At 30.6% G+C, this 14,569-nt stretch overlaps 1 protein-coding gene across 2 annotated transcripts in view; it reads left to right on the forward strand.

Annotated features, from left to right (window-relative positions):
• Window positions 1-14,569, forward strand: part of CycD (cyclin D) — a 179,982-nt gene that overhangs the window by 91,876 nt on the left and 73,537 nt on the right. Inside the window, exons 5-7 of one of the 2 annotated variants that reach the window (XM_036371762.2) lie at window positions 1,242-1,387; window positions 7,081-7,271; window positions 7,342-12,628. In XM_036371762.2, coding sequence (XP_036227655.2) covers window positions 1,242-1,387; window positions 7,081-7,271; window positions 7,342-7,363 — 359 coding nt within the window. In that variant the 3' untranslated portion in view covers window positions 7,364-12,628. Of the gene's footprint in view, window positions 1-1,241; window positions 1,388-7,080; window positions 7,272-7,341; window positions 12,629-14,569 lie in introns of those variants that run through there. The other variant, XM_070109593.1, reaches the window with a different exon arrangement.

A 14,569-nucleotide genomic window follows, 5' to 3' on the forward strand; every position in this document is an offset into this window, starting at 1 on the left:
TGACCTTCTACCGAAAATATCAGTCAATCCACAAAGAAATCTCAAACGAGTATACCATTTGACTTTGCGAGAGTATAAAATGTTCGGTTACATCCGAACTTAGCTCTTCCTTACTTGTGTTTTGCTGTATTTGTGGCTTCAGGGTCTCACCATTGCAACGCAGATCAAATAAAGTGTTATCAAACTCCGTCATTTGACTAGAAAACAGATGTGGCTTTTGTTTCACATTATTCGTATTATTGTTGTAACAAACATTTTCGCGATGGTTGTTGAAATATGCTTACAATTATACTACACAACACATACATACATATGCACATAAAATTCGCAAGCTGCCGATCTTATAACCTCGGCTAATAATAAATTTCGTGGCAATATTATCGCCATTGATGAACGGTTAATTCGAATCGCATCGATTACACGTTTTCATACAGCGCAGAGGGGGGTGGACGCTGATGATATTTTGCACAGCTGCATTTTCAGCTAATACTTAGACAGTCAATCATGTTGTATGGCATGGGCATGAGTAGGAGGCAGTTGTGAATTCCATCTGGGAATTGTAAGCCACATCTATCTGCACGCGAAATGTTTGATTAGCGCGCATTCACTCAAGCAGAGTTCCATTTCGCTTTTGGTGATAATTCGACAGACATGGGAATGTTTCAGCGTAGGCCGTTATGTGGTGCATGTGCTCTACAGTTGAAAAGTTCTTAGAAAATTCACCAATGAGTTGACTATGTAGTCAAATTGATGCGAATTTTTTTCATATTTTCTAAGGGTCAGATATAAATATTCATTAATTTGGTTGGAAAAGGGCACGCGCTGTAAATTTTCATAATTAACTCAATGATATGGGAAAAATATGGATGTGGCAAATGTACGTACTTATATACATACATAGCTCATAGGTTGAAAAGTTTTTTATGTGTGCTCACTTTGACTTTCACCAACGCTTACATTATTAATTTCAGCTTAAGCAGTTTTTAATTAACTCATAGCTACATACGCTTAATTTAATGCCAGCTTTGTTTGTATTTTAATTCGCTATGATATGATTGAACACTGTGGTGTCGGTCAGCTCAATTACACCCTCGTTAAACTATGTACCATTTATCCTTTGGTGAAAGAAATGTATTTATATTTCAATTGAGTTATAGAAAATTAAGTTAAATAGTCAACTCTAAATTAATTTATTTTACATTTTCAATAATTTCTCGTTTTTTTTTGTTGTTTTATTTTAGAACATTATTTCTCTATCTATACGGCCAGTACCATTGCCGCTGCGAGTATCGCCGCCGCGCTAAGTGGTTTAAATTGGCATTTACGCTCCGGACAAAAGTTGCGTCATCTATTGGATTTATTAACCGATTTGACCAGCATTGAACAGGTAAGAAGGTTTCTAGTCTATATTTTAAATTTAAAAAATTTAAAGTAGCATGAGAATAATTAATTTAGGTTGTGTTAGTATACATGTATCTTTTACTCTAACTTGCACTATTTTAAATAAGTATGTTAATATAGTTAAAAATATGAAATTTATGGGTTTACGTAATAAAATAATTTAAATTTTTCAGTTAAATAATTTGTTATTTTGTTAATTATACCCTGACCAGGGTATATTAAGTTTGTAACACCCAGAAGGAAACGGCGGAGCCCATATAAAGTATATATATAAATGATCACCGTGACGAGCTGAGTTGATTTAGCCAAGTCCGTCTGTCCGTCCGTCCGTCTGAATATACGCGAACTAGTCTTTCAGTTTTTGAGATATCAAAATTTTGAACAAGTCTTTTTCTTACCAAGAAGCTGCTCATTTGTCGGAACGGCCGATATCGGACCACTATAACATATAGCTGCCATACAAACTGAACAATCGGAATGAAGTGCTTGTATGGGAAACTCTTTCATTTGAAGAGTATCTTCAAGAAATTTGGCATGTATTATTATTCAAAGCATTAATCTAATCTCCGAAGAAATTGTATAGATCGGATGACTATAGCATATAGCTGCCATATTAACTGAACGATCGGAGTAAAGTGCTTGCATGGAAAATTTTTTTTTTGACGAGGTATCTTCACGAATTTAGGCACGAGTTATTGCTTAAGGCAACAAATTATTCTCCACAGAAATTGGTCAGATCAGATCACTATATCATATAGCTGCCATACAAATTGAACGTTCGGAATCAAGTTCTTGTAAGGGGCCTTTGTATTTGTGAAGGGTATTATAGCTTCGGGGCAACCGAAGTTAACGTTTTTTCTTGTTTTTTTACGGTTGGAATTATACATATTTTAATTTAGCTTTACAAAATATCCCATTTTGTCATCATTCTATCGGTTTAGAACTCAGTTGTTTGATCAATCTATAGTCATTAAGTCATTATCAAGATGTATATGGTATATTTGTGACAGGCCTTACCACCGAAAAACGCCCAGTTCGTTCTTTTTTCAGTATGTTCACAATTATTTAAAGTCTTTCTTTAAATATTTAATAATTTTTAGGCTGCTATTTAAGAAATTTCCTTAGAGGTTATATTAAAAATCATAATACAATTTTCGATTTCGCAATTAGTACTTTTTACTACTAAATTATTTTGCAAGATATTTTCGGTTTTACCTTTTATTCAATATCATCCTTAATGTGAGCAACACCATATAACAATCAAATCATTTCCAAATACTGAATTGTGATATCATGCGGATACTACCAGTCGGGCAATATACTATTAATTTTATTATAATAGTGATAGAATAATACAGAAATCATAGAAGAAGGAGAAAGCTCCAAACATAGCTTGATCTTAATAACAATCACACAAACTCTTAACTCCTGTTTGAGACGATCTTCAGATATTCATAAAACGTCTTATTTCAACCAAAAGCGAAAACCCCAGGAAAGTGCTTGTGAAAATATATGAATATTTTATTCGATGAATAAATGACTAAACAAAAAATATAACTTTCGAATGCACCATAAATATTACAATATAAGGATTTGTTTCCTTCTTTTACGCGCTAAAAAGTATGCAACATTTTATAAAATATATTCTGTTAATCTAAATTGTTAATAATTGATTGCTCCAATTATATATATTTGTATAAGCCGCTCTTCCTTCTTAATATCTTGTGTTTTTTTTGTAATGTATTTTTATATAATTTTTATTACTAAATGATTTTGCAAATTATATAAAAAACAAATTTTTTATAAAAAATATTCTTAATTCAAACGCTTCTAATAATACTTTGTGCAAAAAATGTGAAAAGTAATAACTTTATCACCGTTGAAAGTCACCCCTTGTAAGGTACCTAATCTTCGACTTTCAAAAAGCTTCACGTTGCATAATTTTCCGCTGTCAATGCCAGAGGTGAGTCAATCAAGGCGTTTTCGAAGAAATTTGTAAACAAATTATAGAAGCAAGGAAACAAAAAAGCATAAACAGAATCACGCGACTTCACATGGTTTTGTTTTAGTTTTTGTTGATTTCTTAACAAAATTTAATTGCATTTTAATGGTGCGTTTAATCGTATGCACACCGCATGTGACATTCGTGCTTGCTTCTACTCGAAAATATCCTATTTTTTCCAATTTATATGCTGTTAATTAATTTTTACGGCATTCCATTAATTTGCAAATGAGCAGGAGAACGCATTAAATCGCACATACAGACGATCAAATTTGCTTTTGCATACAATGATGCGATTGTATGTACATATATAAATATATTTTTAATGCATACATAGCATAAGGTTAAATATTGAAGAGTGTGACTGCGGACACTTGGCTGCATTGCGGTGCTTTTGAAATAATGCTGACTTTTGTTTTGGGGCGACAAAGCGTGTATAACCTTTTATACATTTCACTTCAATTTTATTTGATAATGAGCAAATCATATTTGAAGTGACATGCATACTTGTGTACCTAAATAACAATGTGGCATTTTGTCGAAGCGTCAGTGCGAGGACAGACAGACGGACATACATTCGAATATAAACAAATGGAGCTTTATTAATCAGAGTGTCTAATTAAAGTAACATATGCACTTATTTTTGTCTCGAAAATTGTTGAAAAATCTGCACACTTTGCTTAGTGACAAAGTACTTTTTAAATGAGTTTTACTTAAGTTAATTAAAATTATGGTGTAAATGTTAAAAAATAATGTCATTAAGATGCAATCAAGTTTAAGATAATTATACTGTTATAATCGATATCGAAATCCTGCATTAAAAAGTGCTCAGAAATTTAATATCGAAAGTTATGTGAATTATTTTTGGAACTTAGCTGAAGCTTTGAAATTCTATATGTAATGGGAATTCTATAAATGGGAATGTTGAAAAGAGTAATATATATATATTAAAAAACGTAAAAGTAATAAAACGGAAATTACAAAATAAAGAAAAATTTATATATTATAATAAAAAACACTCTCATTAAATCAGAAGATCGCTTTATCTAGAATTCATCACTTAGGAAAAAATAAATTAAATGTTTATTGGAATAAAAACGAAATCACTTAATAGTTCAAGAACTTAAAGAAGAAAGAATAGAAAAGTGAAGAATTAAATCGAGTTTCCATATATTTATTGTCTCAACATCAAGAAATTTTAAAAAGTTTCAGAAGGTTGCTTTTTTAAAATCAAAACTGAAGAAACTTCTTACAACAGGCAAAATGTATAAAGGTTAGATAAGTGAACTTATACTTAACTTACACTGGACAGCCGCTGAGTGAAAGTTAAAAAAAAAAACAGAGTAATGTGTAGTTTGTTCTAAGTGATTTGACTGGCTCGATTCCAACTAGAAAGCCACAGAACAATAGTAAAAAACAATAAAAAAGCGTTAAAACCATATAAACCATCTAACTCAATATTTGCAACTGAACTAAAAAGTGTTAATGATCTAACCAAGCTCATATTTGCTCTGAACTCAGCTACGAAGCCTTAAAATAAAATTAATTTTATTTTCTTTATAAAGATAAATGTCTATGACTATAAGCCTCTAGTTTAATTCCAAATCTGAAAATGTCAAAAATACACCTTAATTGAAAGCAAATTAATATAATTAACAAAAGCGTGTTTTACTAATTGTTATTTAAAACTTAAGTACTTAATCGGTTGCCAATTACTACTTAATTATCACTATATTATTATTGTCTAATTCACTATGAATCTATGTTGCAACTGGTACAAAAAAATACTTTACTCATCGGCAGGAATAAATCTCGTTCTCTTTCTTAATTAAAAATTAATGCTTAATTGCCAGATAATTAGTGTATAACCGTCAATTAGTTAATTTTTAGTCAATTAGTGCTTAATTACCACTAATTATTGTACAACTGATTGTGCAGCTCTGTTGTAATTTTTGTGAAACAAATTTACTTTCTCGTATTTTTCATCAAATTCATTTACCATCGTATGTTATCAAAGCACCATTTTATTGAGCGGAAAATTATAATTTTGTTTTTATAAACTACAATACTAAAATTGTTTATAATTAAAGTTTGTAGCTTTCCTTTACACAAAAGTTTTCATCACGAAAGATCAAAAAGTTTTTGGAAGTGACACACACTAAAGCTAAATTGAGTGTGTGCGAAGATAAATTTCGTTTGTTCAATTTACAATTTCGTTTTCTAAATTAACAGAATGGTTTCGGTTTTACGTGCATAAAGAAAAAAATACAAGCACAGTAAATTAACAAAAGATACTTTAAAATTGACAACAACTCTGGATTTTCATAAATTGAGTATATCGTATTGAAATTACGTTAATTTGTAAATTATAAGTTAACTTTTAGTACTTACATACACTCCGAGAAAAAAACACCAACGCAGTCGAAAATTTTTATATATAGAATACTACCCGATGGTAGTTGTCAAAGCTGTATGGGGGAGGGTGAAGTGGAAACATCCCGGCACTTTCTCCTCCACTGTCCGGCTTTTGCTAGGTTGAGATTGAAACATCTCGGCAATCACACTTTTGGCAGAAGATTTGGCCGAAACAGATATTGGCTGTCTCAACAAGTTTGTCATAGGCACAAAGCGCTTTGTGGACATGTAAGGGTCTATTGATCCGGCTCATAGGAGTTTTGGGTACCACAACGGACCGCCGTTTAAGCTTTCCAAGTGTGATCCTTCTTAGGATCGACCCTCTAACCTAACCTAACCTAACCAGCCCCTTTCCATAGAGCTAAACCGGTAACTAAAGCATAAAAATATTGAAATAGATTTTCAATAATTCACAATAAGATTTTTATGGAATTGAGTCTCTCACGTTGCCAGGAAACAGTCCAGATCTCAATCGAATTGAAAATTGCTGGCATTATATGGGTAAAAGTATAAAAGAAAAGCAAAAAGTCTAAAAGAAAAAAAACAAATTCTTAAGCTGTTTGGAAAGAAGAAATTAAAAAAAATTATCTTCAACGCTTGTTTGAATCCATGCCTAAACGAATAGCCAAGGTTATTAGGAGGAGGGGGTGTTCTACAAAATACTAAGAATTTTTTGTAACAAATAATTTTATTTTGCTTTGTTATGTATTCTATTTTTAAATACAAAACATATAAAACGTAAAATATGTAAATAACTCTTTTTAAAAATTGTATTATTGTTCAAAACAAATTCTAGTTCGGTGATTTGTTATGTGTGTGCTTGCATTTTTCACTAAAACAAGTGTTAAGCTATAAGTTTATTATATAAAAATGCTTTAAATATGAAGTGAATACAAAGGCTTGACACTCAAAAAACTGTCTAACTTAAGATACCATAAACCTAACTTTTGCGCTATATATAGCCACTCTGTAAAGTGCATGGTTTTTTTTTCGCTGAGTGTACATACATTCATCATGCCAGTAAGTATATAGTAACTCAAGTGAGCAGCAATTAGGCAGGGAAATCAAAGCAAAATGATGCAGGAAGCGCCATAGGAAAAGGAAAGAAAACATTTTTTAATGGCCTTAAGCAAAGCAGTTAAATTAAATTTAAGATACTACAAATGAAGCCAATTAAGCAAGCATACTACTATTAATAACGTACATTATTCCAACTCGCTAGCCACAAAAAATATTTTCTTATCACTGTCACTTTCTTTCAGGAATACCTGCACGAGTGCATGCAAAAAATGGAAGTTATCTTTGAGGAACACAGTCGGAATTTGCCGTCGTATATAAGCTCGCCGGAGCCGTATCACCACCAGCAGCAACATCTGCCAGCGGAGCAGCCGCACCAGCAGCAGCAACATCATCATCAAAATCAACAAAAACAGCAACAACATGTGCATACAATGTGAGCGCATTCTCGGCAAAATTGTTAACTACAATATATATATATTTTTTTGGTTTAATTTTGCAAAAAGGAAAGAGGACAAACGAAATTAGAAGCGCAACCCGCATTCGCCGCGTAATGCCACGCGACTAAAAAAAGTAAAACTAACTGTGAAACCAAGCAATTTGAATGTTGAAAATAAGTTTTTTTTTTTGAATTTCACTTTATCTCAGGAATATCTTTGGAACTCCGTATACTATTTAAAAGCATTACTTTCCCTTGCAAAGTAAATGCTCGCATACATATGTAAGTATGTATGTTTACAGAATTCCAAATTTTGTGCGTAAAATGTGTGCTGAAAATAGATTAGCTAGAAATTTGTTATTTAACTACATCCGAGTTGGTTTCGTGTGTTGCCTACCTTTAGGCGCATTAGCATGCTAGCTAGTATCACTAAAATACTATTGTAAACATTAATTGTTCACTAAGAATTATGAAAGCAGTCAGTTGCAGTTTATATACACACATACATACATGTATGTATGTTTTTTATTTTTTCTATTTGCAGAAAAGAAATAACATGTAAAATATTACTTATTTTTATTAATACAACTATACATTATATGCATATACTGCCAACTTACCTAAAAAAAGCACACACCCCACACACACACACACACATACACATCCATAAAGAAAAATCAAACTCTTGTCAGTTTATTTACCTACATTGATACTTAGTTTTATAAGTAAGTAAGTAAGTAAGTTAACCAAATTTTTCATATGGATTTGAATGAATGATATTTAGCATGTAAGCGGAAATGTACTAAATGAATTAGTATTGCGAATGAACACATACACACACAATAGCGTTAAAATACATTGGTATTTTTCAGCAGAAAATGAATTGCAATTTTGGGTTATTTTTTTATGTTTTTGTTTTAAAAAAGACTTCAAGTACAAATAAATAGTTATACACATATCGCTATAGAACCAGTAGTTTCTCTTAAAACCACTAATTGACAAGCTCTCGGGTCGAATCAAGCAGTTTGACTCGCGGAAATTGTTGTTGCACAAACCGAAATAGGCAATATTGAAATGCATATGTGTTCAAAGCTGAAATTTGGCAGAAAGTTTCATCAACTGTTATTATTAGTTAGTTAGTTTTACATTTATTACAGATATATACATATCTACATATACATATAGAGTAGCTATAAGCCAGCTTAGAAAGTTGTTAGTTTTTGCTTTGTACTAAACTTAACTTTTTAAATTCTTTTAAAATTATTTTGTTTAAGCCACTTGAATTTGTAAAAAGTAAACAACGCACCAGCGTAAGGAAACGAAAATAATAGACTGATTAAACACACACAAATTAATAATGGAGCAATAAAAACTTGTAAATAGTTACATGCATGCACATACATACACACACACAGCAGATGAAAAAAACTGTAAATTATAAATATTTATTTTTTAGAAATGCGGGTATATACAAAGCTTTAGTTATACATAGGTATATACTACTTATATACCTATATACATACCCTTACAAAATTAAGGTTAGAAGTTGACGCAGATTAAGGGAAATACCATACGTTCGATGAAAATCTCTCCTTAAAACATTTGGTTTTTTTTGACTACACTTTGGCTGAAGGCAGAAGAAATTGCACTCCTATTAAGTTATATAATTTTTTTCAAGCGAATTATATATTGTGACGAGTTTTCTAGTAAAAGTTGCCTCATTGCATGCCCCTAATACTCTGCACTAGTACTCTGGTTTCTAAGTTTAGTGCCATTTAGTTCCTGAAGAAACTTGGCCTTTAGATATATTACAACTTTGTGCTCAAAATCTTTTTGTATCTTAGAAATTAGACGAGTTGCCCAAAGCATAGCTGAACTGTAGAAATATCCCACTCTTTGCTCAAAATTTAATTGTACTTTAGAAATATTGCGATTTTGTGTTTAAAATATTAATCGAATTCACAAATATGGCAAACACTTGCTCAGAATCGAAATTGAGTTTAGAAATATGAAAACTCTTAACTCAAAATTGGACTTAACTCTAAAAGTATAGCAACTTTTTGAAAAAATTACATTTTTCTTTAGAAAAATGGGAACCCTTTGCTTAAAATTTTATTAATATTGTTTTAGAAATATTTTATGCTGTCTTAGAGATATGAAAACTTCGAAATCGAATAAAACTTTAGAAATATAGCAACCATAAGCTCAAAATGTAGTTGATTGCTGTTGTTTGATCAAAAACGAATTGTACTTTAGAAATATTGTAACTCTTCGCGAAAAAATTAATTAAAATTTAAAAATATGGCAATTCTTTGCACACAATTTGGCAGTTATATAAAAAAAAGAAATTTTAAAGCCGTATGCTAGTTAATCAAAGGAACATTTATATCAGTTCTGTTGAAAGTCTTACCTCGAAAATTTCGTCTATTTTGTATGTCTGCATACTTTAAATTTTCCTTCTCAAGCCAAAGTAGTTAAGTTTCTAATTGTTCTCTGAAAAATACTTATGTGTAGTATTACCACTAAGCACCTTTGTATGCATTTTACTTGTATACTCATTTATAAAAATATTTTAAAACCGAAAGAGAACGCACAGCAAGTTTTTTATGCCCGTATATCCCCCTACCCCCACGAATCGCACACTTCTTGTTCGCGTAACTTCCGACTTAATTTACGTAATAAATTTGTTAGAATTTTTTGCTATACAAATACATATACATACATACATATGTAGGTTTTTTTAACTTAGGGTAAAGTATGGAACTTATCCTCGCTGGAAAATGAAAGGAAGCGTTTAGTAATGAATTCTCAATTAATTGCACTAGTTTTACATAATTATTTTAATTTTATAATTTTTTTTTTGGTTTTTGAACTGAATTTAATTTTCTATGTGACTTTATAGCCGCAATTAAAGGGTTAACTTGGTTTCTTGTCTTGCAAAGATATTGTGATTGTGATTTCACTAACTTACACACGTATGTATATATGTGTACCTACATACATACACGCATATATGTATGCGTTATATATATTTGTAAGTGTGGTGAGTTTTAATATTTCTCGATTTAGTAGGGTCATTGGGTGTTAAAAGTCTTATACCTAAAGTACATAAAATACATTGTAGTAGATATGTATCAGCGTATATGGATTTATGCACAGCTACATTCAGTGAAGGGGGAAAATATGCTTTTAGTTACGCTTTTTTACATAACATTAAATAAACAGTACGAAAAAAAACAACAACAAAACGAAATCATTAAACCAATCAGACATACCTGCACATATACATATACACATAGACGAAAGTATGTATTTGCAACTCACAAACAATAAATACATAATAGCAGTGACCGGGTATAATTATGCATGAATTTGCGAAAAAGCATAAATCTGTTATATAAGCATATATAAATGCATAACATAGACGGTAGATTGGTGGACAGTGGGCTTTGAAATGAATATTTTGTGGCTGAAATTTGTTGTAGCAATTAGCAAGAGAGAAATCTCGCAAATATTAAATAGAACTTTAATATTTTTTAATTAACTAACGCCTAAGCGCAAATTCAAAATCGAAACCACTGGTGTAAATATTTTTAAGTTGTAAAAAAATATTCAAAAATAGTTTAAAAAAATTATTATATTAATTATTTTCGTGTAATGTTTAGTTGATAACCTCAAACTACGTTTATTTTTATGTAATTAAGCAGTTGTAATTGTAATTGTAAATCTTTTTAATTGTTTGTAGTACTTGCATTAGTGGTATTTACCGTTATATAAGTAGGTAATGTCTAACTAACATAAAATTTGTATTTTTCGAGTTACTAAGAATTTCGAAACTTCTTTAATTATTTGTTAATTGATTAAAAAGCATTTATTCATTGTTAAGCGGTAATATTTTATTGTTAAATTACAATAAAATATATAAAAATTATAATGCAAATAGCAACTGTTGAAAATTGTAAATAAAATTAACAAAACTTTGAAAAATAATTTTACGGCATACTTATACATACCTACGAGCACACTTAGCTTACTAATGTTGTTGTTTTTGTAGCGACAGAATTCTGCCTTACACTTAGCTTACTAAAATTTTATGATGGTTGAACTTTATTGTTAAATTTAACGCTATAGCAACTGTTGATTTTGAAAAAATTAAAAAAAGATATTTTGTTATTTTATAGAGACACACACACACACCTATGTCATTTTATAAACCCCTCCTTTAAGCATGATACTATCAAAGTGTGCCCTTATGACCTCTAGCTAAAGTGTATAAACAGTTCTTCTCTTCTAACCACCCCACCCCCAACCCTGTTAGTCGTAGTTAAGTACCATAATAAATAAATGTAATTAAAATTAATATTGTATCTTAGCATTAAACTGCGTTAATTTAATAATTTAGTTATTATATTTACTATATTTTAGTTTAATAAATGTATATGTTAAACACTTAATCGTTATTTGCTTATATTTACTTTTAGTTCGTAAATCACTAACCAATTACCTTAATATACAATACATATACTATATATTATGTAGTTTGGTGTATAATATGCATATGTTGTTGCAAAATTGGTAGTTGTCTCCTATAGTACGAAATAGCTCGTGATTTTTCGCATATGAAGGCAAAACAGTCGTGAAATGGAAAAATTATAGTTTTTTGCATAAAATAACGGTACATGAAAACTGTTTAGAATACAAGCAGCAACAAAAAAAAATTAAAAGCTGAAAAAATAACAACAAATATTGTTTTGGCTAAATTTTGCAAAATGAAAATCCTGCATACTGCAAATGAAAGCAAAAATATTTAACAACAACTACATACATATATCTACATAAAAGGGTTAATAGTATACGCGTATGTTTGTAGCAGTCATAACCGATATTTGTGTTTTGTTTCTCAAGTTATGCGTACTGTGACATAATGCATATACTTATATTAATATTAATTAATGTATGTATGTATATTGAATTTGTGTATTTGTAATTCTTTTAAGTCAGACATTTATAACTGTCATACCTATGTGAATGTATATGTTTAAGCTAACTATCTACAAGTATATATCCTTAACTCGTGTATTTCTCGCAATGTCGTTATTATCAACATACTTACTACTTGACATTATAAAGAAAAGAAAGAAGAAAACAAAAAACAAAACAGAAACAGAAAAATTAAAACGCGCAAAAAAATTGTCTCTTTCGTGCATTTGTTTGTGCATACATACCGTTATGAGCAAGTGTGCAAGTGATGGATAAAAAATAGTGCATAAACAGTGAATATTTCCATTAACAGTTAATAAAACAACAAAATGAAAATTAAAAAATAAAAAAATAAATAAAACGCAAAAAACGGACTTTTAAAAGTTTTCTATTCTGGGGCGGGGGTCACTGCTTGAAATTGTTATTATTTTATAATGAACTAAAGCGCTATTTGCAATAACGAGGTGTGTTCAAAAAATAACGGAACTTTAAAAACTTGTTTTATTTATTCGTCTACATTAATGTTGTAGACTTTAAACTAGTCCTCATTCGATATTATGCACCTATGCCATCGCTTCTTCCAATCGTTAAAACTCTTGATTTTTGGGATAGCCTTTAACTCTTTTAGCTCGAAAATCATTATATTATATAAAATGTGGTATATTAGGGGTTGGGTAATTCTTAGACCAATATTACATATTTTTGACATTAAACTATAGTATGTACAATATTATCCGTTCAGTTAATTTTGTTAAGAAGTAAGACACATATTGATAAATAAATATAAAATATAAATTCAATCAGAAGTTCGAAAATAAGATAGAGATATTATTGATCCGCTTTTATACATTTTTACCATTACCACAGAAAAGGATGATATCTGAGTTCCATTAAGGTATTTCGCATACTATTACAAATATATGCGGGATGAAGTCAACTGGATGTTTTAAAATCTTGATATTAGTTGTTTGGCGGCTATGCAAGTATTAAACCAATTTTATCCATTTTATGCACAAAGATACATTGTTATAAGAAAATCACGCTCTTTTAATTTCATTAAGATATTTCGCATATTGATCGATAAGTTCAAAAATGTTTCTATTAGGTATAAGGGGACTAAGTGATTTATTAATCTGATTCAAACCATTTTTGGCACACGGGCATATTGATATCTCTCTGAGGTTCCATAATATATCCCACAGATTGACAGATATTTTTGATAAAAAGTTCGCAATAGGAATTGGGGTCCACATATACGGTACCTGGGAGCTTGAACAGTTTTCTTTCGATTTAGATAATTTTTGGTCATAAGCTGGCAGACTTCAAAGTCAGTATTCGTGCAAAATTTTATCCCGATACATTCATTGGTGCTTAATTTGTATACTTCAAACTGAAAGACTCAGATGGAATTTAAAATTGTGTAATAATGGAAGTAGCCGTGGTTATACTCCGATATCGTCAATGTTACACTGCGGCATAAGAATGTCAGAATAACGTCACCTACCGAATACGGTTTAAATCGCTCCAGCACGCCCCGAGATATGGGTTCCACCTAAAGGTAGGCGGATCTAATTGTGACCCTGGCTCCTATAAAGTTCTCTCGTATGTAAAATTTTATGTCTCTGGCGTATATATTTATAGATTTATCGCGCTTTAGTAGTTTTTAACAGTCCCGTTATATGAGGAGTGGGCGGGGTTATCATCCGATTTCATCCATGTTTACAGTGTCAGTAGTGGTGCTTAAGCGATTTATACTGAGCGAATTTGGTTCCTTACTTTGTGCCAAGGAACACGTGTACCAAATATCATTGCGTTATCTCAAGTTTTACTCAAGTTACAACTTTACTCATCTTTATCATCCTGATCATTTATATAATATATATAACCCTTATACCTATATCTCGATTAGTTTTAGGTGATACAAACAACCATTAGGTGAACAAAACTATTATACTCTGTGGCAACATGTTGCAAGAGTATAAAAATGTAACGAAAGGGTTCTACTTCATTGATCGATGAAATCGTGAATGGATTACAATCAAATTTGGTAACTTATTAACTTATTCTAAAGGGCATAGACTCATTTAGTTATATTGCTATATTTTACTTCCCGTCAGCGAAAATTATGCTTAAATCATCCTCAAATGAAATAAGAATATATGTTATATATACTCAACCGAAGAGGCTAATTTTAATATATTTGAGTTGATGAGAAAAACATTAACCAAATAATCGAAATTCATTATATTAGAGCTATGAGGCTTAGACCAAGACCCTTTTCATTTATATTGATCGCCAAACCATTTATATAATCG

This window comes from Bactrocera oleae, chromosome 5 (assembly GCF_042242935.1).
Source record: "Bactrocera oleae isolate idBacOlea1 chromosome 5, idBacOlea1, whole genome shotgun sequence".
NCBI classification, from domain to species: Eukaryota; Metazoa; Arthropoda; class Insecta; order Diptera; family Tephritidae; genus Bactrocera; species Bactrocera oleae.